This window comes from Clinocottus analis, unplaced genomic scaffold (genome assembly GCF_023055335.1).
Source record: "Clinocottus analis isolate CAN_PGR_092001 unplaced genomic scaffold, fCliAna1.0.p SCAF_10, whole genome shotgun sequence".
Lineage (NCBI taxonomy): Eukaryota > Metazoa > Chordata > Actinopteri > Perciformes > Cottidae > Clinocottus > Clinocottus analis.
Window position 1 is genome coordinate 12722420 of NW_027175821.1, and position 27411 is coordinate 12749830.

Below are 27411 nucleotides of genomic sequence, written 5' to 3' on the forward strand. Positions count from 1 at the left end.
AACAGCGTCAGGTAATGCATCTTGTGAAATGAAAGCAATAACCTCTGACCTTCTGTTGACAAATAAAAAAGAAGCAACTGTGATTTATGGCATGAACGAGGAAATGATCCTGTGCTTTTCAACAGAGATGCTTTTCCGCATCCCACCTTGCAGCTCCCCCAACACTATCAGCTCAGCATCAGCCTGCACAGCCCTTATTACATAAACCAACCTGGACACCCTCTAACACACACACACACACACACACGCACACGTGCACACACACACACACACACACAAACACACACACACACACACACACACACACACACACACACACAATATCGTAATGAGCATTACAACCCCCCAACCACAGCACACACCATGTATTGAGCTTTTCAGTCATTTCGAGGCATTTCTCAGAGAAGCTTTGTGACTACTCCTTCGTCACCTGACCGGATGCAGCTCCATAAAAGGACAGTCGGTAGTGAGGCAGTCTTAAAGAGGCAGCTCCATATCAACACGTACTAAGCTGCTCTACTGTAGCCTTAACTAACTGCAAGTGGGGGGTTGGGAAGAAGGTCTTAAAACTATCGCTCAAGCATCATTGCATCTTAGCAGAATTCACTTTTCTTGCTTGGAAGCCACTATCGAAAGGAATAAATATTGCGGAGAATCTTTACAGTTAATGCTTTCGCTGCTCAATGAATTGTAGCTTTGTTACGTGTATAGGAGGCAAAGGGAGAGAGACCCCAAGACAGAAAGCCAGTCAGACTAAGAAAATGAAAGATCAGTTTTGTACTAAAAGCCAACTTAACCTGCCGAGGAGCCTCCATCCATAATGCTCTCCCACCAGTGAAGATGCCGAAAACAAAAGCTACATGGCTAAGTCTCCTATTAATAGGCCTCAGTGGCAGAGAACAGCTGCTCCACCACACACACCAAACACAGCACCTCCAACTGATGGAATAATGAGAGAGAGAAGCATACACATGGAGCAAAATGAGGAGTGGAGGGAAACACATGATGGCAAGAGAGCGAGATTGTATCAGAGCTACATGGCTAAGGAACCGTGTTTGGCATATATTTTGTACAAGCATAAAAAGACAAAAGCAGAGAGAAAGAGAGATATGAAACGGGGTGCAAGTAGAGGGTTAAAAGATGAGCTGGAAACCGAGGAGGGTGAAAGCTGCTGATAAAACATGATGGAAGGTGCTGTCGGTCCACAACAGACACCATAACTGAAGAGAAACAAAGCTACGGTGCCCTATGTGTGGGCAGAAATGCGATGACTAGAGGGGGCATTATTGAAGCATGGTGCTCAACAGAAGGGGGAGTAAAAATAGAGAGAAGAAAATAGAGAGATGCAGAGAAAACAACAAAGTTCTTACGTGTCCATCAGTGCATGGGAATGCTAAATAAACCCTGTGTAATTACCCATTCACCTTGTCACAGAGAGCAATGCGTATGAAATCAATGTGCTTGCTGAGTGTGCATCATCATGATTGTGCTCAAAGCCTCGATGGTGTAAAAAAGCAGAGCAGAAGGAGAGACAGAGAGAGAAAAAAACAAAAAAACAAAGACACAAATTAAAAGGGGAATGAAAAAGACAGGATGAAAAACAGAGAAGCGAGGAGAGAGATAGAGTCGGAGCAGTCTGTAGGGATGCAGGCGGGGGAGGAATGTGGTTTCCATGGCAACCCGAAGGAAGGCTGAGCTCTGGGTGTCCGTTCCAGCTCTGCACTGCACCGGCCCTCGCCTCTCATCCGCCTTGCATTCTCTCTCTCTCTCCAGCCTCCCCCACTATATCTTCCTCTCAACCCCCCCCTCCTTCAATCCCTCCCTCACGTTCGCTGCGACTCCTTAGCTCCCTCCTTCATGTGATAGAGTCTCACACACACACACACACACACACACACACACACACACACACACACACACACACACACACACACACACCCCTCCATATTATCCAGAGTCAACCTGTGCTGTCACTGTATCCTTATGCAGACATTATCATCGGAACACATTGCATCCGTGAGCTTACAGTGTGCATCTCCCTCTCTTTTACCTCCTCCAAGCCCCTGATCCTCATGCCACATGCACCCCTTGCCCCTCCCCCTCCTCCTCTCCCCATCCATTGCACTAGTTCCGGGCTCAGCTGAAAAGCCAACGCCTGAGGCCACTGTGCTGCCATGTGCCGCTGGCTATGTAATAGGGAAGGCATGTGAACACAAGAGCTTTTAATAATACTGCAGAACAGGCTAGCCGATGAGACATATCTTTATCATGACTGTTGCTCATGTAAGCAGCAGGTTGACCACAACTCTTTGAAATTGGTTGACATTTTGGGAAATACGCCCATTTACTTTCTTGCCAAGACTTAAATAAAAAGCTAGATACCACTCTCATCTGTCTGTGTTTAATAGGATGCTACAGCCAGCAGGGGGTTAGCTTAGCATGAACACAGGAAATGGGAAGACAGCGAGCAAATTGTAACACAATCTTGTTAAAGTACCTTTAAATATCCCTAATTTACACATTATATCTGGTTAGTTTTTTTCCAAACAATCTACTAATTTAAAAAAAAACATAAAATAATACAACCCATCCCACACATTGTTGTTCTTACACAACAAAGAGATGTAGTGTGAGAATTTGTGAGCTTTAGAGGTGCAAATGTTATGGATTTTGTTACCTTTAGACAGAGCCAAGTTAGCTGTTTGCCCTTATTTCCAGTCTTTATGCTAAGCTAAGCTAACCAACTCCTGCTAATTTTGTTTTTAAATGGACAAATACGTAAATCAGTCCAATACTTTTTTATTATTAATTTAAATCTTTGGTATTAGCACAGCACAGGGCGCCGGTAAGAGCAAAATCACGGTTAAAAAGAAATAAACCAATAATTTAGGATTGAGGTGTTTTACAGTTGCAGGTGGAGAGTGATGACAAAATATTACCAAAATGTCTGAGTCATTACTGTCCTAAATACTAATAATTACTGTGATCTGCATGAGCATAATGGATGCAAATTATGATTGTAGGTGTTGAAATGCTGAAGAGAATATTAATTTATTTAATTTATTTTAAGCATGAAATATTAACATCACAATAAACACAACATCCACTCAAACTGATCAAACAAATGCCTAGAAAAAAATCCTCCTTGAAAAACTCCTTGGACTGCTTTGTGATTTATCTCAACATCAATAAAATGTTTCAAAAGGTCATCAACCTTTACGAACCATAACAGATGTTTCATGTTGCTAGGGCACTTTTGTGACGCCTCACTAAACCGTCATGGTGAATGCGTAATCATCACATCATCAGATTCATTAGTATCTGCTTCTATTAGCAGCTGCTGCCTTTTCTGAAGCCTGTTCAGAACCACTGAGGAGAGGTTGTGTTCAGAAAACCTCTCAGAAACCGCTTTTTGCTTCGCTTTACTGACCTTTGGCACTTCGACATGGGATAGAGTCACCAAGCCAGAAACTCGCTCCACTTTGTGAGGGCTCCTCCTGCTGGTCACTTGCACCCGAGACACACCATCCTCTTCCTCCGGGTCCTGTGGGACAGAATCATCAGGACATGCTTGTGGATATCAAAGACTACAATCATCATTACATAAAATTCCATTTTGCTGAAAACTTTATCCAAAACGAGTTATGATAAGTGCATTTAACCAAGAGTACAAACTCAGAACAACAAGAATCAAGGAAGTACAATTTCTTTACAAAAGGCAAACTAAAAAGTGTAACTATAAGTAAGTGCTATTTAAGTGCTACTAAAGTGCTACTTTCTTTATCTAAGGAATAGTCGGAAAAGAGGTGTTTTTAGTTTGTGGTGGAAGATGTAGAGACTTTCATAACCAATATATTTTAAAGTTAACACTTTGGGAAATTTGTTAATTTACCTTCTGTTTTCATCATGTAGCAAACAGAATATTTATAAAAACCAGTTTGTTGTAAGAGTCTTTGAAAGGTGCAATATATCAGCTCCATGGCATTAATAGAGCAGCAAACAACTATTGTTTATATAAAGATATAGTGGACTAACGTCGACCTGAGCAGAGAATGAAGTCGCCCTCCCATTTTGTTGTTATCAAAGCTTCTCCTTGCTTTATTGACATTGCCAGGCCGGCTTTGCGTGCTTTTAGTGCATGCTCGTGCACGTGAGCGAGCCCCAGCGGCTCTAGCTCGCGGCTGCTGCTCATATGGCAGTTACAGCCGTCCTGACCGAAGCCGTTGTTGCGGGAGCGTAGCACCCACCCTCCGGTTCCCCCTGAGATGAACATACTGTAAGCACTGACAGCACTTTGGCCGCACTGGTGCCGACGGACAGTGGATAAGTTATACACAGAGTCTTCAGGACCTGAAATTCATTGAGACCGTTCCCAGTAAAAGACCACACAGAACGTCAACATACAGCAGCCTTTAGAGGTGGCCATCACAAAGTTGGTACAAAGTTGGGTAAATTTAAGTTACAGCAAAACATTTTTCAAAACACACAGATGTCCTCTCTCGCACAATGTTTTGTCTTTGTTGTTGCACTGGTATGGATCAGATGTGTTTTTTGTGAGTTTCTCTCTGACGGCTCCATTCCCACATGGCAGCGCTGACAGGCAGGTCAACTGACACGGCCCTTTGCACACACTCACAAACACACATGCATTTACTAAATTGTGCAGACACATTTGAAATGAGTCCATCAATTAATAATTTGAAGTCATACAATATTTAAAATGTATGAAATGTTTCAGTTTCTTCTTGGCTTTTACTTTCGTAGTTATTCCAGGATTATTACACAACAAAAAATGTTTTGCAATGAAATCACTAAGAACTTTCTGATTCTGAACTCAACTAGATGAGAAAAAACAGCGTCTTCTCTTACGGTTTCTTTCATTTCTTTTCCATACCAGCTATTCTCCACTCTCACCTGCTACGCTGCACCAAATCAGGGAATTTGCAGACTCATTTAGTTTCCATCCCATCCTCCACTCAGGTGACAACATGGCTGGAATACTAATGAGCCCTTCACTGGGTGTCCATTAAGCAGCTCTCTCAAACTTCCCCTTCTCTCTCCAGGACTGTGCCTGGCCCCACAAGCAGCTGGGATCCAGAGAGGGAAGGATGTAGGGAAGGATCAGGAGCCATGCTGCACTGAATTAGAAGCTCGACAGGGTGGATCACAGAATACACTAAGAGGAGCTTTGGAAAGCAGAATAAAGTTCAAACCACTGTCATATGTTTTTTTCCTATGGGAGTGACAGACGATGAACATCTGGTACTGCAATTGACTTTATGCGTTTCAACAGTAAAGAAATGCGCCAACCTATATTTTGTCTCTTACTTTCCTGTCTACACAGGAAGAAGGGATATATTATGTTGTGTGTTGACATCTGCTGTGAGTCCTGCATTTCATCATATGACCAGTTTTATAATAGAACATTACAGATTATAGTTTGACAACTATTATCAAATAAAATCAGGGGGATAAGATCAATAAAACATGTACAGATAAAAGGTTACATTTATTAGCAATGGATAACTGGTTGAAATAGATAGCTTCAAGTTAACTAGGTTACTTTAGGACTAAGGTGATGGATACATGGTTAAAAATGCTAAAAACTGTGTCAAAGAATCAGTTTCTGTTCCTCAACGTTGGTGTTCAAATGAAAACTTGATCAGACTAACCTAATTGATTATATTGATTAAATTGTATTTGAACAAGACCATCTTCAAGATAACATTTAAAAAAATATTAAAACATCTCTATATATCTAATATGTATTTAGACAGTGTATAACAATAATAACAATATCACCAAGAATTGTTTCTGTTAAAAACAATGTCACTCACTTGAGCTTTACATATTTCGGAGAAGTTGTGGACGAAACAACTCCATTTAATACGGTCTAGTAAATGACTAGTTTATTGTCGTTCCCCTGTTCAACTGACCATACATAATCCAGTTCAGACTTAGCACATGAATTTCAAAAACATATTGCCATTAAGTGATTGACTGAATGGAGGGGCTGCTAAGCACAAAGGAATAATGTTAGATAAAAGGTTCTTATCTCATGTGATGACTGAATTTAGAGGCCTAAAAAACACTGACAACGGGTGTGCACCTTGCATAACTTAGAAACACTTGCATGTATGCAAGAATCTATTTTTATAAGCTACATATGAAATCCAGTATTGCTCCCATCAACCAAACATGCGGGGTCGCTCCGTCAAATCCACAAGCCTCCTGCTCCATGTTTAGCCCATTCACAAGAAAGTGGATGAGAAAGGAGAGGCTCTTCCTGACAGGAACTAATGGTAACTGGTTATTAGTAACTAATAACTCATCAGAAGGTCCCAAATGACCAAACAGATTTGACGCATTGTAACATACCAACTTCATTGGTCTCACTCACATATAGGCATTAAAGCATTGTATACACTTGGAAATGCGCATGTCTTTTAGGGCTAGAAAATAATAATACATGTTATGAATAGATGTTCAAAGAAACAATAAAGCTATCCCATCTTTGTGAAGGAAAAAGATTGGGGAGGACCACATAAGAGGGACTCCCCTTTCAGACCAGACAGGTTACAATCTAACAATTCAGCAGGTTTCCGGGAAAAAAAAAAAAAAAACCTACAGAGGGTAAACTGATGTGAGCGGGTAAATAATAGTTTATCTCGCGGCAGCATCTTCTCCTTCACAGCCAAGTAGAAGAATGCATTCAATGGACTTATATGTCTCAGGTTCGGCTCCACCACGTTTTCCTGACCCTCGAACGTGAACAAAGAAAACCACCTGGATTGTCATGGTGGCCCCTTGGTCTGAGATGAGTACCATATAGCCGCAGGGGGCCGGAGCCAGGGCCCTGCGTTTCTCCCGATGTTTCCTGTCTGTCTCTCGACTGTAAATATTAACATCACAGCCTAATGCCAAAAGTGTGATATTGGAGATTTGTCCTGTATTTTTTTGCATATGGTTAACTTCTTCTGCTAACCAATTTTTAGAGACTCAAGCGTGCTGCATGTTTCTAGATGCATTTTAACTCCCTGAAGATTTTTTGTGAAGCATTAGAAGTGAGAAAAGCTTTAAAACCAGTTTCTACTGGGCTCTTTTCAGCTCTGAGTATTTTGGAGTTGACAGTACCCAAGACTCAAACTCTCTTAAGGCAAGGTGTGGGTCCATTCCAATATCTGTGATGTAACAGCATGTTTGAACGGAACTGATAATATTAATATAATAATCACTATTGCACACTGGCATGCCTGTAAATAAATATAATGCAGTCCAGTACACTCAGTTTTATTGAGCACATTAACCAGATTACAACTGTGTTCTTTATGATCCAGTTTATAGATTCAAAGTGATCAAAGTGGGCATTGTGCCTTCAATTCAGTTCTAAAAATGACATTTAAATGTTTAAAATGTTGCTAAAATTAAAATCTTAGTTGTTTTTTTTATCATCATTTTTTCAGAATAAACGCGTACCCCCACATCCAGTAGGCTAACGTTGCGTGACTGAGTGCAGCCAAATAACAAAATACACACTCACACACATTAAGCTGAAGCTATAGCGTTTTTCTAATCTCTGCTCAAAAGCAGGCCAGAGATCATTCAGTTAATGGGCTATAGAAGTCCGCCAAAGATCAATTTCATTAACATTTTGGCATAGCTGAAGGAAAGTTACGAGGCAATATTAAATCATGGAAGTGACATGAAGTCAGGAATTCCTACCCATTCGAAGACACTTAGGAGATCAGTAACGTGGAACTACAAACTAAATTATCCATATTTTAACCACTGTGTGGTATCCTCAGTTTAGATCTGAATATGATGTAAATCTACACAACATGCAGCTTTTCTTCCTTCTCTTCAGTTGTTGTGTTCTGTGTCCTCCAGACTAACAGTCGTGACTCACGATAACATTTTATTCACGTAGGAGTGCGAGGGACACAGGTAGTGACACGGCATTCGGCTGCATGTGTGACACCAGATACAATGTAAACATTATGCATATTTTATCCAATCTACAATGTGACAAAGGGAAATACCTCCAACGCATCTTTCCTGCTGTCTTCTTTCACAACAGTTTGCTCTGTGTTCAGTTGCAAGGTCATCTCGTAACACTCTTGAATATCTGTGAGAAAAAACAAACAATAATGAGCTTCTTTGTTCTTTACAAACAGATGTTTGTGCTTTTTTTCTACTCTGTAACATTTATTTCTGTTAATATCCTCGCGGCTTTCTAAAGTACACAGCTTTGGCTGAGTAAAAGATTCCAGCGATCAATCACAGACACATTGGGAGTTGTTTTCCTCAGCGGTGAACTGGGTGAAAACGTGGGGGTGAGAATCATCTGTTTACATGGAAGTTATGTCTCCACAATTGCAAGTGCTCTTCTTATCTTGTTGCTGAACTCTATGACTCAGGTCGTGACTGAGTAAATCATCAACTCAGTGTCTACGAGGCCCACGTTATAATATTCCATGCTACCTGGACAAAATGCAGAATTTTTCTAAGTTCAATATCATCGTTGATCAAATACACCAAAGCTAATTTCCAGTCTCGTTGCTTAAAAGCTTCATTTTAGGGTGAGGGTACATGAGATACTACACATGTTGAATACATGTAGACACTGCCCCCTAGTTGAGTAGTGGGCAATTCATACCCTGGTACATGCTGTGATTTGAGTACAGTAGAAAGGGAAGTTGGTTTTACAAAAGCTATTTCAGGGAACTTTCAAATTTAGGGACGTAAGACGATGCTTGAAACTTGATGTACAGAATATTACTTTCATAAATGAATTAAAAAACATACAATACTATGAATCCAGGTATGTAAAAGCAGAACAAATATATCTGTGAGAAAGCAAGATTAAGAGCCATGACAGCCATGCCAACAGCTCTGAGAGGGTGCACCTGTTGGTGAGCAATATGCTAACATCAGCATGCTAACATGCTTAAAAAAAATACAATAATAACATGGCATGTTTGTTTCGCAGGTATACGGTTTCCATGTACACCATCTAGGATTAGGACTCTATTAAAGTATAATAAAACACTGTGAAAAGAACACAGTGTTTACATATCAGCGTGTCTTTTGAAGTTCTGCTTTTCTCTTCGGACTCAACTCTGGTCTGCTCCCTTCTCTTCTCGTCTCCACTCATCAACTCCAGGCTCATTGTACGCCCATGTCCTGTGGTCACCTATTGAGTGGCAGCCGTTTGATGAGAATGCACTGGGACAATTTTGCTGATGTCAAACACAGGACTGGTTACTGCACTGTTGACACAAAGAGGTTGCTGGAGAGTTCCTCAACTTCCCAAAGTTCAATGACAGGACAAGGCGTCCTCCACAACACATGTGAGATGGAGAAATCAAAGAAAACTTAAACAGCTTTTTCCCCCTATTAATTAAATTACTGCGCACCTTTTGTTGCAGCAAACTCAAAGAAAGTTCTGTTCTCTACGTGTGTGTGTGACGGAGAGATAAGAGTCAGTATGTCCCAACAAGATACTGTGAGAACAAAAGTGTAATAATGGAGCATGTGACTCATCACTGTGTCTGAATGTGGAGGAGTGAAGCCATGTGTGGGAAGAGGAGTTTGATTCCCAGCTGACTAAAGAGCATTCTCACTCACACAAACTCCTATAGGCATGCAGACACACACACACACACACACACACACCTGCATGTACACACTTACATACAGGCACAGACAAACATGCAAATACGCACAATGACACTTGAACATGGTTTAGATTTAAGTGACGACAACAAAAATAGTTTTCATCCTTCCTACATGCCGAACATATTTGTATTAAAGGCAAGTGGTTTTGTTTATTTGCGATTCATTTTACATATGTTGTTCTAATATTCACTCTTCTTTCAGGTTTAATACAATAAAAAGCTATCTAAAGCTGAGGTGAATTGTAGAGCCAGGCCATAATCCCTGCAGGTCACATCTTTTACATATATCGAGTAATTTCTTGAGAAGGTTGCGTCAGCTAAGTTTTGCAAGATTTGCTCTTCAGCTGCATCCCGGACACCTGGCTTGCTTTCACACATCTAACGCTTCTAATTACATCGTTTGCATCTATTCCTGGCAGAGGTAACGAAACAGATAAAATTGCTCGATCAGGTCTTAAAGTGTTTTGAGATCGAGATTCACAGTCACACAAAGTACAGACAGTTTTGGTTTTACAACTGTGACTTTCCAAAGAAACTTTGAACTCGTCCAACCCTCACAGACCACAGAAATTCCTGGCCATGGAACAAAATACATAATCCAAGCCAGAAGTCTCTTTCACAGGACTTATTTACAGATCTCTTTTTGGTGTCGGGACTATTTTAGGATGGCCCGGTCAGAGCTCGAAGCCATTTTGTCACAGTCATGGGGGGGTTCCTGCACCTTCTCCCTGTCATACAAAGACTCTGCATGCAGATCAGTGTATTTGTATGGTGTTATAGGCCTCTTCTATTTGTCATGTACCTATTCAATTGGACTGAAGTCATCGCTGTATTGCCCGCCTGGGTGAATCATCCAACAACAACAAAAAAGAATGTGCCCCTGGTTCTTTACATGGTGATGAGCAAGCCACAGCTCACTAGAATAACACATTCACAGAAAACTAGGTCACAATTTCAAGGCAGGGCAAACAATTCACTCCCTTGTCACTGCCTCGATCAAATATTCCCCAGACATTTAGGATCTCCTGTAATTTAACATGCGTCTGTCTGTATGTGTGCCCCAACTCCCTGCAGCCCCCCTTGCCTCCCACTGCATGTTTGTATGCTGGAACAAAAGGGTGGACGCACAGTTAAGGCAACCTTTGTTCGTGACTGTGCAACCATGCAGACATCCAATCAAGTGGCCCGCGCTGAACCTTCCCACACTGCATCAAACGGCGCGTTACTTCCCACAGTGCATCAAAGCCATAAATCTTGCTCGCAAAACTTTCTGGTTTTGTACATTTTCATCAGAGCCCAAAAAGTTTACAGCATCGTCAGCTCCGCTCAGAAATCCTCCACTAAAGCAACACAAAATGGTCGGCGCAGAATTGCTTTACATGGCCCTGAGCATGCCAAGGTAAACACAACCAGAGAGGATAAGAGGATGAGTAATGTTTATACAGCACTGTATTCCTATTAGTGCTGTGAACCGGCTGCTCCTCCGATCTGCCTTCCCTGATGAGAACCACATGGTCAACGAAGCCCTGCACCTGAGACACACCGACCACAGGGCTCCTCTGCCTCTATCCTCACACTCTGCGCAGATGATCCAGAGAGCCAGGAGAGTCGAGGAAGAGGCTTGGCATGACGGCCGAGAGCAGTTTATTTTCCTGTCGACCTCTGAAACGGCAGACCTGACTGAACATTCTTCGTGAGGAATGTTTGGAATCCTCATTTAGAAAGCAAATCCTCTCCGAGTTGCACTCTTTTGACTAAATAACAAAATATATTACATCCGATGTCAATTGTTATTCAATAAAAATTCTTCACAGCATCAAGCTATTATATATTCTTTTTAAATTATTTCTATTTAGCTACATGAATATTGCTTAATGCAATTGTTCAATTAAATGACATTTTATGTGAAACAGTACCCATACTTTATGGCTTTGCCCCCTTCAGGATAGAAGGTAACCAGTGCTTTGCTCAAAGACACTTCAGCATGACTCAATCTTAGTTCTATGAGACTTGTGGCATTGTTGGCAATCCCAGCTGTGGAAAGCTCAATCTTATAGATACGGTGAAGATAGCATATGTAACTAGATGACCTAATGACTCTATTGGTGCCAACGATTTCATGTGAGCTTGTCAGGAAGCGGGCTGAACGCTCCTAAGCTAGGCTAACTTTTGGCAAAGGAAAACTGGCATTTTTAAAAAGGGGTCCCTTGACCATTTACATCTCAAGATATTAATGAAAAAGGGATCTTTAAGTACCCACAAGGCTCCCTATTTACAGACATGGCCACTTTCTTCTCATCACATGCAGTTTGGGGCCAAACACATAGCAGCTTTCTGCATGCAGTATAAATGTATTATTTGTGTCTGTTCTACCAACATAAAATACCTTGCGTTACAGTTTACATCCATGTCTGTCGAAATGTCATAAATTCTTCATTTTATACGACTAAATACTTGTGTGAAATTGTCAAAATTAGCATATTAATCATAGTTTTTGGCCAGAAATGTGTTTTCATAGTGACCCTTGACCATAGGTTTCAGTTCAACCTCAAGAGGACATTTCTGCCAAATCACTCAAGGTGTTCCTGATATATTGCGTTCACAAGAATAATCACAGTGACCTTGACCATTGATTTAAAACATCACTTCATGTTCCTCATCTTGGTTTAGCATGCTAACATCTGCTAATTAGTATTCAACCCAAAGCACATCTAAGGTTGATGGGACTGTCATTAGTTTTCCAGGTATTTGGCTGAAAACTAAAGTTTTGGATGAATTCAAAGTGGACCTGGTAATGGTGCTAGATGAAAAGTCAAATGATCAACAAAGTTATTTCCATTCATCCTCCTGGGGACATGAATGTCTGATCCACATTTTGTGGCAATCTATCAAACATTTCTTGATCTATTTCACACAACAAAAAATTAGAGGATCACCAAAATCTATCTTCTTTCTCTAGGGACCATGAACGCTTGTATATTTTGTGCAAATCCATTCAATAGGTTGTGTTGCTATTTCAGTCAGGACCAAAGTAGTGAAGCGACCAACCTCGCCATCCCTAGAGCCAAGTACAGTGGTAGCATGGCTAAAAACATCCTTGGACACTTAAAAGGACATTAATGTCTGCAGAAACCTCCATTCCAGAAGCAATATTGATTTATGCTGTATTATCATATAGTAGCGTATGTGCAGAATTTACTAAATATTTGGTCTATCTATGATGCCATTTAGAGCGAGGGTTGGTCATCTTGACAAACTAACAAGAGTAAGTTAGATTTAAATTACCAACCCTATCTTTAATGAACAAAACAAATATATCGTCAAATGTTTTTGATTATGGACATCAACAATGACTAAGATCTTAGGCTGCTAACAAGAACAAGTCACGGTATTTTTTATCTTCCATTATTCACTCCCTGCAAAGGCTGTTCTGCAAAGAACCATTACGTGTATTTACTAGCAGCAATAACCACTTACAGATAAATACCATGTGGTCTCATGATATTTTTTGACTTGACATGTTGATGAGTAAGACAAACAATAATACAAACAAAGATAAAAGTGTCTATTGCTTCAGATAAAGCACTGGTAAAAACAACAACTGCTAAACTGTATTTCTTGAAGTGCTGCCTGAGCAGGGCCTCCCCCATAGCTCCCCAGCAGTGGGTCAGCAGTAGCAACAGCAGACCCAAGGGCAAGCATCATTATTACATGTCTGTGGTAATTAGAAGGATCACTCAACCGTTGGTTAAACTGAAGTAATGTGCTTTATCTGCTTTAAAAGGAACTCTGATTAACATTGGCTTCCCTGAGCTCTTTTAAAAAACACCAGACTTGAAGGTATAGCTGGTTACACATAATAATATTCATAATAGTGACTCTTCTGTGTCTCTAGGAATAGTTATATAAGATGACTATAGCTTTGAGGTAATGGTGAATCAACTGTTTCAGTTTTTCAACCATTAATAACATAGGTTTATGAGAAATATGGTACAAAAGAGGCCATTTTGTCAAATTCAAGGGAAGAATTGTGCTTTCACAGTGTGACAAGTGTGAGCTTATAACAACTCGGTCTATAGATAGACTCTGTTGCGGTTGGCTTTATTGGGATTTCATTACAATGTGAGTATGTTACAGAGGAAACCTTTGTGAGGCAGGCTGAAAGGCCTCTTTCATAAGACTTAATTGGGAAACATTTAGACTCAGTTAACTTCCCGTACAAATTATTACAACCTGACCTCATCTACATCCTGTGTCTAACTGCAGCCAATCACATGACAACATAAACTGGACTATTTAAGCTACCCTAACTCGCTAAAATGAAACAAACTCTAAAAAAACAAAGTTGCTAACCGTCTCTTTTACTCAGAAACAGGAGGGTGTGAGCAGGAAACTTTGTTGTAGAAAGTGAACATTGAGAAAACTCTAATGTAATTTAAGCTAAAGGTCAGAGTTTTGAAAGACTCTCGTCTGGAAAACAAGTGGTGTAACAGTGTTTTTCTTACCAAGAAGGGCATGGAACAGCTGACTGCCCAGGATGGAAGAGACCTTGCCCACACTGTTCTTCAGGGTCTGCTCCTCTGGACTGGTCAGGTTGGCCTGGTAGCATCTGAGTAGCCCCACTGCTCGCGCTGTGTCTGCCTCACAAAATAAATACATGACTCAGGACAACAGCAGCAAAGAACCAGTTGGCATTCATTGTTGACAGGGTTATTATTCTTCTCATGAACTTAGGTTATAATAACTATTTATTGTATTGCTCCTAAAAGTCAAAACATTCAAGGATAGAATATGAAAATGTGATCACGTACCACCTCTCATTGTTAAGGCTGCAACTTGCGATTAACGAATTGCACTTTCCTAGAAGCCATGGTGACTTCCTTTAATATATTATTTTCTCCAACTAGCAGTCCAAAACGTTTAAATATTCAGTGTAATGACTATACAGCCAGAGCAATACCGAGTGAATTTGGGCTATTTTGATTAAAAAAAATTGGCAGTGAGTTTATCAACTAACACAGTTGTTGAAGAACAATTTCTGCCAATTCACTAATTTGCTAATTATCTCTAAAATCTATTGAGAATAACAGATTTTTATACAATTCGGGAATACAGCACTCCTAAAAAATAATAAAAGTTTCCCGGAAGATTAAATACCATCATACATTTTAGCAAATATGGGATTTTACATAACATATTATAATATTAGTCATTTAAATGTGATGGATAGTCAATTGCAGCACTGGTGTTTGCTCCATTCCCTTTGCAGACATATTAAAGGTATTTTTTCTTGCAACACGACTGTACCGCTGGTTGTTGAACCTGGTGGGTGGTGAGGAAAACAGCACAGTGATGATGATGCACAGCACAGAGGTAAATCTACAACTTCACAGCTCCTCACCTGATCATGAACATTTTGATCGAAAAGAAAAATCTCAACAGTAAATTTCTGCCCGGAAGTTGCAACAATTCTTCTGTATTTCACCTTTTTTTTTAAATTCCTTTTCAGAATGTATTATAACTGAGGTTAGTGAGCTCAGAAAAGTCGTGCAAAAACTTGCCTGAACTACTGCGTGACGTGAACCTAAAGCTCACCACAAGCCGTTGACGCACGTTACTTCACGTTAACAGTTACTCACCATATTTATGCACCATGGTACCACCTCCAAAAAAAGACATGTAAATAACGGTTTTGAGTGGGGGGGTTTTAGGAGAAAAAAACAGTCCCGGGTAATTATACAACCGTAAATGTCGCCTCCTTAATCACAAACGAGTGAGATGTTCAGTTTAAAATCCAGTCAGAGAAACACCCCTTGGTCCGCGAGCAACGGTCCACTCCCACGCGAAGGAACAAGAGGAGACGCTTCACTTCATGTTAACTTTCCACAAGTTTTTGGGCAAACGGCCTCGCAGCGTGACATGTTCCTCCTCCCCTCACACACACATATACACACCCGCACACACACACACATGTACACACACGCCTCGCCTCCTTTGAAAACGTCCCCGTGGCTCTAAATCAAGTAATATTCAAGGTAATACACTACCTGCAGTTAGCTTAGATTATCTATAGCATGACATCATCATTTGTTAACAATCTCCTTCAGAGAAACATCTTGTTCAGGGTTACATTTTTCACTGATCTGCTGCCTCAATAGCCTCTTTTCCAAATGTTTGCGTTGTGTGCCATCTAGTGGTGCTGTGAGACCGGGCTTGGCAATCACAGGTTGAAGGAGAGCTAGCTTGCAGCATAATTAAAGACGGAAAAAACACGTTGTTAAAACCCTTTCGAGACTCCAGAGGGAGCTATGAGAACTCTCAGAAATTGCCTCAAGTGAGTCAGAGTCGGTTTGGGTTGAGGACTACAAGTTTGGACATGATCAAAAATGTATGTGTGGGTGTGGAGATAGATTTACCAGACCCTGTAGCTCGCTCCTCATCTCGGGTGGAGGCCAGCAGCTCCATGTCGATATGCACCATGGGTAATGTAGGCGCCAGACTTTTAGCAAGGAATAAAGAGATCTCTGATCATGCTGCATATATTTTGATTATTTTTTTATTGTCCATAAAATTGCTGGCCAGAGGCAACAGAGATCTGTTTACACATGGAAATGTCTGTTGCCATGTTTCAGATGAGTCAGAAGGTAAAGGAAAGTGGGAACAACTGCATTATGTGGAGGGAACACATACATTTAACCATTTGATCTCAGTGATGATACTCATTCATTCATTTAAGTAAACTACAAATACCATAATTCAAAAGTACTCCAATACAGTAAAAGTGCTGCTTTCAATATAGTAGAACTATTATCAGCAAAATGTTTTCAAAAAGTAGTATTAGGCCTACACATTGGGCAGGTAAAATGTGCTGTGCTATATATTTCTGCATTTCTAGTAAAAAGGATGAATGTAAACAAATGTGACTGTTGTTTAACAAACAAAAGAAAACAAAAAACAAAGAAAGAAATTTGCTTAAAAAATATGGAATCATAACATGAAGAAACAAAAGTATGTTTACAGTTGAGGATAAAATACACAGACACACGACAGTGTAGAAAATAGGCATCGTTACAGTATATGTACACATCTTTCCTACTGTGATTTAATCAGGCAGCAGTAGCAACAGAAGAATGATTAATACCCGAAACCTAAACAGAAACACAAAAGTAAAACAGCCATCCAGTTGAATTTGCTGCTAATATTTGGTTAACATCTTAATAGCGCTGAAAAAGCAAAACATTTTATTTTCTTGGCTTCAGAATACAGTGTGTAGCTATTCACATTAACTTGCTTTCTTCCTGGTTGAGGTCCAAACCAGAAAAGGATCTATGTCAGTTTTGGGGCAGAAACATGTCCCGCTGGAGTTGGGCAAACTACCCGGTGGATAAGAAGGGCGACAGTTCTTTCTCGTTCCAGGCTGAAGTATTGTTTCTTTTGGGGCGGCTCATGGGGAGAAGGGTGGTTCGGACCCCACAAGGTGTACGGTTCGATCCCCGGTCCCCACATAGTTTGCATTTCAAAGTGTCCTTGAGCAAGACACTGAACCTCCAGTTGCTCCCCGGGCGCCTCACCGCAGCACACTGCTCTTTAATTACTAAAGACGGGTTAAATGAAGGGGCACATTTTCTTCTTCTTGCCTCTCTGTCCCTGTGTATGCGCAAAAAAAAGCTATAAAAACAGACAAATATATACTTTTTTAATTGCTAGAAGTTTGTTTATATGTCTGTATGTTTGTTTACGGTTAACATTTGGATAACCAGGTTGTACATTTCACTTTCAATTTGGGAATGATGACATTAATGATTACAATATTCCTAATCCATTGAAACATTTACATTTGTTTCTCACTGTCTACAAAACTTTGTTAATAGATGTTTCAATCCTTCAAGTCTTCATTTTGTTAATGTTTGGAAACAGTTACGTAAATGTTGACAAGTTAATGCATTGATCCAAGTCAGTGGTCTCTTTTAATGTACTAAGAGTTAATTGAGCCATAGTTACAGTTTATACACCTCTTTTACATAGAGACACATATTTTTTAAAGTTAATTTAGCCGTTGTCATTGCATAAACCCATTATTAAACTTCATGTCAAACCCAAAGTCTAGATTGGATTAATATCAATACTTTAAAAAAATGTATTATAAAGATGAATTTATGGATGGCAATGATTTTTTTAAGATTAGTGAACACACTTTAATCAAAATATAAGTTGCTATCTGGAACACCCACATGTTAATACCGGAAGTCTTTTTTAGTATCATAAATGGCATCAAGGTAACTAGGGCTGAAACAATTAGTTGGTAAATAAGTTAGTCCATCAACACAAAATATTACTAATAATCAATTAATCGCTTAAGTCATTTTTTAAGCCAAAAGGCCAACACTTTACCTGGTTCCAAATTTGTAGATTTTAATTATATTTGTAATATCTTCATAGACTTAAGGATTAATTTTTGACAATAATCTGTGCATGGATCAATCATGAAAACAATCATTAGTTGCAACTCTAATGTTAACATATTGAAATCGTCCAGTACCTTTGCTGTTACAGAAACGTGTTCTCCTGTAAGAAACAATGGCGTGGATGAGTCAGTCTATTATTCACTTTCACCAAGATTTACATACAAAAGACACCAACGTGTGCGTTGCTTACCACTTAAAGATGAAGAGTCCCGTGATTATCAGAATAGATACAATGTCCACTGTAATCCATATTATTTTGTATGTAAGAGGCGCCTGTGACACACAAACATGTGGCGTTACTGAAATAACCAGAAAGTGAAGTAAAGCATGCAGTGCTTATCCCCTATAACTTCCCTACATAACCCCACATAACTTTTTCCCACCTCTCCAAATGTGCAATGTTCCTTTCCACTCTCCCCTTTTCCCTCTTTTCACAATGCAGGAACAGCACTCAGGACTAGCCTATTTATTACTGTTATTTAACATTTGCCCTCTCCTTTGTTGAGAACTTGTTTTCAAAACCTTTCTTGTACATATTACCACGTTATCGTGTTTTTATGTATTGTTTTTTTTCTTTTTATAGTGTGTTTTTATTCCCTAAAAAGTTGACTCTGAGAGCGCCCTGCACACAACTTCCATTGTGTCTGGACTGTTTGTCTCTGCACAACCTTGCTGTTCGTGCAGCTGTATGCAATGCTCACCATGACCCAGTCAGGCGCGTCCATGTCTTTGAGCAGGTGGCAGGAGTTGGTGGTAACAGAGCTGGCCCCCGCACACCACAGCAGAGAGAACAGCCAGCGCTCATTAACCACCCACAGGTTCAGCGTAACCCTCCTGCGCCGATGCTCCCTGTCAGATACAAGCACAACGCCTGAAGTGGAGACCTTTGTTGAGATTACAATGCAGGTAAATGAAGACAGAAGTATATTGGAAGACAGGAATCTATGGAAGGCAGCACAGTAGTTATGTGTGTACGCAGGTTTGCATAATATGTCCGTGTTTATAAGTAGGTGTGTGTAAGTATGAATGTCTATATCAGGGGTGTCAAACATACGGCCCGCGGGCCGGATCCGGCCCGCCAGGGGGTCCAGTCCAACAGAAGAATATATATATATATATATATATATATATATATATATATATATATATATATATATATATATATATTAGACTAAAATTAGCAGAGCTGGGATTCAAACCTCTGATCCTCTGCTTATAAAACAGACATGCAAACCATTGATCCACAGTCACAATTGACGTGAGCACTGATATTATTCGTCGTTAAACATGGATTACGTCATGAAAGTGGCGTCACAAACGTGCCACAAAGGGAGGAAATCTGCAGAGGAGAGCCGAGGGCTGAGGGCTGATGTCTGAATTTATAGTCTTTATGTTTTTAGTTAATTGCTGAAAGACCTTAAAATAGAGTTTATTATCTAAAAACCTTCACCAATGATTTAAACATAGAGAAACATTGTTATTATGCTGTGATTTTACTGGTCCAGCCCACTTTAGATCAAAATGGGCAGCATGTGGCCCCTTCACTAAATGAGTTTGACACCCCTGGTCTATGTGCTTGCAAATGTACATACTCCTGTGTGTGTTTTCTTTTCTTCCTTTGCATTTGTTTTTATAAATATTATCATGCTTACTAGACTATTTATGCATTGGTTAGAAACCCCTAATTAATATAATGTATAAATCATATGGAAAGCATACAGTATTTACGCTTGCATGGATGGACAGGGATAAGCATGCATACACCCACCCTCTCATCACAAGCATCATGATCCCTGACTAGACAACATTTATCCCACACACCATTCCATGTGACCAAATGCATGTGCTCAAAGGTTGTAAGATACATATGTTGCCTACAGTAAAAACCTGTGCTGTCCAGGGATTAATTTGTATGTAGTTTGTCTGTCACAAAACATGTTGCTGCATTCAATGTCATTCTTTATTTTTAATGGTTTGTTTGCTCAGACATGGGGCGGCACTCCTGAGTTGGAACATTATTTGAATCCCTGGAGGCCGATCCAGCGCCTTTATATTCAACGCCAGCACCGTGTCTTAGCATGCCACACATACTTTTAATTAACACACTGCTGTGCATATCTCCTGGCACCCCAATATATATAATGGGTGTGTTTAGTTTCATGTATTCCTTTACCTAATTTCTTCTGAACTAAACTTGCTGTATTTCACATTCAGGTGGTCCCCTCCTTCCTCAAGCATAACACTTTCGTTGTCATAAACCTGGGTGAAGCCTGGAGCAGTCTTATTTGCATATTCTCTTTCTGCTGGAGGTAGCCAAAGGACCTGTAAAAAGAAGGAAAAAAAGCACCTTAACAAGATATGTCTCATCATGAGCCATCTGAAACTGGGTTAGAATGAAATATCAGACTTCCCAGGCTTGGGTCAATGCCAGAACTCAAGATGGTGTTGACTGTGTCCACTGTGTCATTTTCCTGGTTGGAGCTATACAGGTCAAATATCACAGAGACGTTGTGCTGCTTGGCGAGGTTAAGGAGCTGAAGCAAGGAGGGAATGGTCTGATTTCTGGCTGTTTTCATCTCCTCTTCCGAGAGCTTGGACACTGAACGGTACGGATCTGTCTGGGAAACCAGACAACACTTCCTGTGACTGTGGCATTCCGCATGATATCACAGACATGTTTATCAGTCAGTGTGTCAAAGCTTCGCCCTCACCTTCAGGAACCATTCACCAGCATTCAGACTCTGTAATTCCTCCCAGGTCAGGTTGCTGCTGTGGCTGAAATCTTTATTGGGAAATTTCTCTTTGACATTTGTCGTTCGCCGCAAGAATCCAGAGTTATGGTCGTGCATTAAGAAGGGAATTCTGTCTTTACTGGGTTAGAAAACAGAAGAAATTTCATCTGTGAGGCCAAAACAATCCACATTTAAAGGTGCAATACGTCATTTGTGACCCGTATTAGAAAGGATCAAAGAGAAGTAACTGATCATAGACCCTTCACCGATGAGGATGTGGTCCCTCAAATTCACCCCTTTTTCCAAGTCTTGTACATGGACAATCAGCTGGTGAGGATGCTGACTTTGTCTGGGATTTGTGGCATCAAGTCTTTAACCATTATGTTGTGGCAATATTTAGGGTTCTCATTAAAGAAAGTCAGCCAGACACGGGGTTCGTTCCAATACCCACACCCACATATTTAGTATGCCAGACGAAATACCAGGAAGTCAGACTGCTTCTGGTCATAGTTGGGCCCTAACATGCTTTTCTGGTTGTTCTGACCCACAATCCTTGGTGTTGCGGATATTTGCGAAAGAGGGTCAAATTGTATGACAACATAGAAAGTCCCAATTGATTCAGTTTTCATTTCAACCAGAAAAGTCTGTGCTACAATTACTAATAGTTACAAGCAACGGTCAGCGAGTGCTGACGTAGTTCACGTACCTGAGCTGTACGTCGGTCTCAAAGGCTGTCACGCCGCACGCGATGCTCCTGTTGAACGACATCATGGTGTTCTCTGGGGCCAGCTGAACACAGTAAGGACAGATGGAGGAGACACACTCATGTGCTTTGGCCGACAAACTAGCCTCAAGCTAAATGAACACACACAACCGTGTTAAGCTGAGCTTATTGGGGACTCCAGAAGCACAGCAAACTATCGAGGACAGCACACCATATGGGGCTCTCAAACGATCGGACATTTGTTCACAGCTGAGCCAGCTGTAATGTGAATACATGGAACTGAAAAATGATTTAACAAATCAAATCACACAATATAATATACTGACAACAGAGCGTTATGTGTTGTATAAAATATTTGCATGGATGCAGCAGTCAATTTTTATATTGGGCTGATTTACAAATTATTAGTTTGACATTTTGGAAATAAACGTTTCTTTTTCTTTTTTCTTTCTTGCCAATAGGACAGATGAGGAGATTGACACATCTGTCCATTAAGTAATAAACTACAGCCAGGAGGATTAGCATAAAGACTGAAAGCAGTAGGAAACAGCTAGTCTGGTTCTGTCTGAAGTACAAAAGAAAATCACCAACCATCCTCACTAAGAACTTATTAATAAACACGTTATATAATCTGATGTCTTTAGAAAACAGAAGTGTAAAAAATAAAGAAATTGTCTATGGTTTTGTACCAGACTATCTTGGCTGGGCACAGTGACTCTGTCAGGCTGGGATTAACCTTCTTATCTCACTCCAAGAAAAGAATAAGAGCAAAATGCATATTTCTCAAAATGTCAAACAATTCCTTGAAATTATCCTTGAACTTGTTCCTCCTCTTACCATAAACATCTCTCAGGCCACCAGATGTAGTACCGACTCAGCTGGTGATTAGTTTCCCCTGTAACTACTGATAATTTAGGTTTCATGTCTTTTTTTTAATCATGTTTATATCCCATATATATTTATATATATGATTGAATAAAAGCTGCAAGCAGCTATAAGCGGCTCCTCGCTCTATCTGGCACGTCGGAGGGCGCCGAAGGGTCGCCGTGCACGTCCGGCCGAGAACGTGTGCCAGGTGTCTCTGTGACTTCTATGTCACCTGGCTGCAGGACAAATTTCCCCTTGAGCACAACAGTTGAAAAGCAAAGTTGAAAAGAAGCACAACACAATGCGAGGTGCACCATGTGTGTACCTTTAGGGTGTTGTCAAGCAAAACAGGATACTCACCATGGGTGCGCCGCGGTGACCAAAAAGCTTTGGTTTTTCAGGTAATTTGGTCGGCTCTATCAGACAAGGAGACTGGATGCTCAGAGGACACAGGAAGATGGCTGCTGACAGCACCGCAAATATCACTGCGATCAGGAACTTAGACCCTGGTGAGAAAAAACGTCCAACAATAAGATCATTCTCTTCAGAAGAGAGGCCTGTACAGAAAAGTCTCTTGTGCAAGTAAATAACCAACAGTGTTTGTACAGTGGTTGTATCATGAATGTCTTTCATCAGTTCCTTTATCCTCATTCCCTCGCCGATATTGACACAAGAAAAGCAACAGCCATTTGTTAAAATACATATGTGATATCAGGTTAAACTGATTAAAGTGGGATTTTTTTTGCCAGTGTGTGCTTTTAAATGATATCTGATGACATACATTTTCCCTCAGCCATGTGGAAGCCGTGGAAGACGAACGAGCTTAGCAGGGTCAACGCTGCAACGGCACCAAACTGCAAGAAAGGAGCTGTGGCCTGCCAGGAGGCCGACACTCGCATCAGAAACGCATCAGGTAAACAAGGAAATTAAACACAAGAAAAAACATTGTCTCGGCATCAGTCCCAAAAACAGTCTCAGTCCTTGACACGAGAGCCTCGCTGTACCTGCAGTGACAGAGGAACAGTCGGCCATTCTCTTTGCCACTTGAGGCAAATTCCTGTGACTCCAAAAGCGATGAATATCACGCCAAAAAATAAGAAGATCTGTGTAAAAAAAAAAGTACAAATAGGACAATCAACAATTTAAACAACTTGAATAAATGGTTCTGATTCTGATAATGCATATTCGGAGTGGAAAAGTTGTGTGGTAAATTGCTTACCTTGTGTAACCAGTGTAAGTTGAGCAGCTCCCCTAAGGCAACATGGACCAATGCAAAGAGCTGTAATGAACGGTACGGGATTATGAAATTGCAACTATGACTTAATACTTTGTTTAAAGAATTTAAGCTTCCAGAATATCTGGTTACATAGTACGTAGTAAACACAACATTTTCTATGTTTGTTATTGAGCTCGACTTCAGAAGATCTATCCTCAGGCCAGTAATTAACCACTCCTTATTCTGCAGTCACTGCATGCCAACCATACGTTTTCAACATCACAGAATCTACACTGGATACTCACCAGCAGCAGAACACAGTAGCAGGTTAGCACTGCAGAAATGATGATCAGCACCATGAACCAATTCACCCATCGCTTCAGATTTGCGAAGCCCTCCCTGATAATAGAACAAAAGAGGGCAGCACAGGGTCAGCAGAATAAAGGTCCCGAAAAACGGAAAGAAAAGAAAGGAATCTGGGCTTTTGTGAGAGATCCAACGTGGCCCATTTGTCCGCACGTTTGTGATCACTCACCAGTTAACATCGTCTCGGTCATTAAACGTAACCAGACCGATGTACATCCAGCACAAGGAGAGCAGCGAGACCAGGGTGACAACCGAGAACCAACAGAATGCTTGCTGAAATGAAAAGAGCAGGTGAAATATTATTCATTTTCTGATACTTAAAAGCATTTGAGGGTTAAAATAATAACTAAGATATTTTGTTATGGTTTGTGTGCGTGAAGGTATGTGTGTGAATTCCGAAGGGAGAGAAGACAATGTTGGTTTGTGCACAAACACTTCACCCTCTTTCATTATCACACCTCTCTACCCTCTTTTGTACAAAATAACTGCCCCCCCCCCCCTCCTTTATAAACCTGTTCCAAAACAAGCCTGTTAGGGCTTGTGAGTTCACTCTTTTTTCTTGACAGACTATTGTTGTCATCATCCCCATTACATATATCTAATGAGCGTTCTCCAGTAAAAGGTATCCAGTTAAATTTAAAATACATTTAAACCACGGGTTTCATAAAGAAAACTTTTCATTGGATATGTTTTACATTTCTGAATTCAGTCTGGTGGAATGTTAATCCATAATTAGGGATTTGTAAAGGCTATGCTCAGTGGAAGTAGGAACCAGAAGGCTGAAATAGATGGGAACAATTATTTCATAAACATTACACACCAACGTATAATAGAGAGCTGCGTGAAAGAAAACCCCAAAGACGTATCTCCCTAATCGGCATATTAGAATATGTTTATATTTTAAACACAAATCGAACACTCACTTTTCTCTCCGGTTTACTCTTTTGCTTCCAGTGGCAGCTATATAAGCCCCTGCTGCAAACTCTGCCACAGCTATCGTCTCGAGACATTCCTTCTCCTCCTCATTCACAGTGGAGGTAAGTGCTGCTCCTGTTCAGTCCAACCTGGACACCTGATACCACCTGAAGGATGGAGGGAGCCCAGAGAGCTCTTTCTCTGGATGCCGAGAAGAGGCCCGACCTCATTCACCCCTTTAAACCTACGAAGTGTAGGAGGGAAAGAAGACAACTGTGACAGAAAGCAAATGAGGGAGGGGGGTATTAAGGCAATCCCAGCTCAATGGGCCTCAATAGAGCCTATGTGCAAGATGGGGAATCGCCACTGGCAGCACTCACAATGGCCAACACCATGGGGTATTGAGAGTATAGTGCACGGACCGGCCTCACAGTGAAGTCACAGTGTTGGAGGGTTTGCAACACAAACAACCACAGTGACAGGCACATCCATGCACAGAGAGGGGGTGGAGGAAATAAACTGTCCGTGAGTAAAGAGCAAACATTACTTATAGTGAAGGACACTCTTTGGACATAGATAGCGACTCCATAAATGTTTAGTTTAAAATAGTTTGGATTGGAACTTTCATGTTGATATGTAGCCTGAAATAGGGCAAAGCAAGATACTATAAAACGTGTTGGGGCTTATAAACTAACTGTTGTGCCAAGTTTCGATCGCCTCGTATTTGTCACCCACCAAAGAGACATAGTGCGCAATAAAGGTTGTGAGTGTAGAAAAGGTTTACCCACTGTTTCTTGTTTTACTTGATTTACTTGAGGTTTTGCCAGCTATTGTTCCGCTTCGATGTTCGTTTTGTTCTCACTGTCACATCATTCAAATCATGAAGGAAGTTCAAGGATAAGGACCATGCTTTAAACAGATCAAGCAGATAAAGCTGAGATGAAACTTAATCACATACCAGTCTTATGTTTTCTTTACAGTATAGAAAAAAAATTCTTATTAACATTAAGTCATATTTTTCTCTAAACAAATTAGGAGCTTATCATCTAATCTGTGCATGTTTGCACAGGTCTACAGGTGTAAGTGTCACAAGGCACCTTGTTTCACTGCACATTTTCAAGGAAGTCTTTGGACTCATTTCTGCAGAATGTTGAGCAATAACTGTCGTATGTGACAACCAGTAATCAGATTACAAGGAATATTTAAATGATAGCATCCCTACACTAACAATTGAAGAACAATTAAATACTTCTTCCCGGTTGAGTGCCTTCCAACAGTAACATTTGTATGTCCTTGCCAAGCACACAAGCTGGAAAACATCACAGTTTATTTATTTAATCATCATTTAATTATCACTCTACCTTCCAGACATAAGCACATGCATATGCAACTTACTATTATGTGTAATTTTCTACAACGTGTACAAAAAAAGAAAGAAAGACACAGCATTGGTCCCTATGTTGTTCAGCAGAATAAACAATAACACAAAGACACACCTTGTCAATCCACTCTGCAACTTTTGTGTTCTCATTCTACGCTGGTTGGCCACTTAAACTGTAATTAGCGGGTGCAATAAAAACTGATGAGTAATAGAAGTATTTAATCCAATATTCTTAAAATGAGTGATGTTTATACAAGGTTAATAACAACACTCATTGTCAACAAGATGCTGCTCTGCTGGGACTTTCGTTATTACAGTAACATAACTTGTTTTTCTTTCAACTTTACTTTTCAGCTTCCGTCTTCAGTTTGCAATGTAGATTTAGCAAAACATTCACAACTGACTGAGTCAATTTTACAACCTCTAAGCGACCGCTTTAAATAACAGCATCGAAATCAAAGATCGAGAAAATATGGAATAACAGTAACTGTAAAAATAATCTCAACCTTAGAGCACGTAATACCCACATACCCAAATCTGTATGTTCTTTTTGTTTTTATCTCTCTTGTAATTTGTATCTGTATTACTTTATCTATCTATCTATCTATCTATCTATCTATCTATCTATCTATCTATCTATCTATCTATCTATCTATCTATCTATCTATCTATCCTTATATCCTTGTATCCTTCTATCTATCCAATCAAACAAACGAGACTCACCATAAATCACACTGTGTTGTTACATTCCTCTGTACTGGCACTGAAACGCGGTCGGTGGGAAAACCACCCTAATAAGCCTCCACTCTACTTGTCTGGCATCCTTTCCACTTGGGTGTGCATCCGTGAACTGACTAAGAATGGTCCCACATGAATGGGTGAAGTGATGAAGGGGTGTAGCCCAAACAGAGAGGGTGGATTCAAACAGTTCAAGTCAAGTATGCTTCAAAGAGAAACGTGTAGCTTAAAGGAAGAAAACTGAGCGTGTACACTGACAGTTCCTCTGCAACAAGTAGTCTCAACACTTTGGCTCTTCGCGGTCACAAATCCTATCACAAAACATAATGT

At 40.4% G+C, this 27411-nt stretch overlaps 2 protein-coding genes across 9 annotated transcripts in view; both read right to left on the reverse strand.

Moving 5' to 3' along the window:
* The window catches only part of dlg3 (discs, large homolog 3 (Drosophila)), a 73759-nt gene extending 57619 nt beyond the window's left edge, over positions 1–16140 (reverse strand). For 2 of the 8 annotated variants that reach the window (XM_068589298.1, XM_068589317.1), the window contains exons 1-4: positions 15317–15517; positions 14183–14314; positions 8040–8125; positions 3431–3544 (exon numbers count right to left, since the gene is read on the reverse strand). In XM_068589298.1, coding sequence (XP_068445399.1) covers positions 3431–3544; positions 8040–8125; positions 14183–14314; positions 15317–15356 — 372 coding nt within the window. In that variant the 5' untranslated portion in view covers positions 15357–15517. Of the gene's footprint in view, positions 1–3430; positions 3545–8039; positions 8126–9072; positions 9185–14182; positions 14319–15316; positions 15521–16093 lie in introns of those variants that run through there. The other 6 variants (XM_068589344.1, XM_068589290.1, XM_068589363.1 and 3 more) reach the window with 6 other exon arrangements.
* A 986-nt stretch (positions 16141–17126) lies between these two features.
* Positions 17127–27175, reverse strand: gdpd2 (glycerophosphodiester phosphodiesterase domain containing 2). Its single transcript, XM_068586679.1, has 16 exons — positions 27067–27175; positions 24971–25206; positions 24217–24320; positions 23987–24080; positions 23685–23744; positions 23470–23568; positions 23247–23340; positions 22826–22971; positions 21581–21663; positions 20854–21013; positions 20553–20760; positions 20316–20463; positions 18844–18991; positions 18333–18415; positions 18217–18242; positions 17127–17324 (listed from the first exon to the last, which is right to left on the reverse strand). Exons 2-16 carry the CDS (start codon positions 25055–25057, stop codon positions 17272–17274), a joined length of 1593 nt encoding a protein of 530 aa, XP_068442780.1. The 5' UTR covers positions 25058–25206; positions 27067–27175; the 3' UTR covers positions 17127–17271.
* Positions 27176–27411: the final 236 nt, after the last annotated feature.

What these genes read in the sequence shown, in the direction of transcription:
- gdpd2 (XM_068586679.1), bottom strand. Translation starts at nt 25,057, where the DNA reads ATGTCTCGAGACGATAGCTGTGGCAGAGTTTGCAGCAGGGGCTTATAT. An exon ending in GACCGAGACGATGTTAACTG is followed by an intron (nt 24,081 to 24,216) that starts GTGAGTGATCAC and finishes TTCTATTATCAG; the next exon opens with GGAGGGCTTCGCAAATCTGA. An exon ending in GCTACTGTGTTCTGCTGCTG is followed by an intron (nt 23,745 to 23,986) that starts GTGAGTATCCAG and finishes CGTTCATTACAG; the next exon opens with CTCTTTGCATTGGTCCATGT.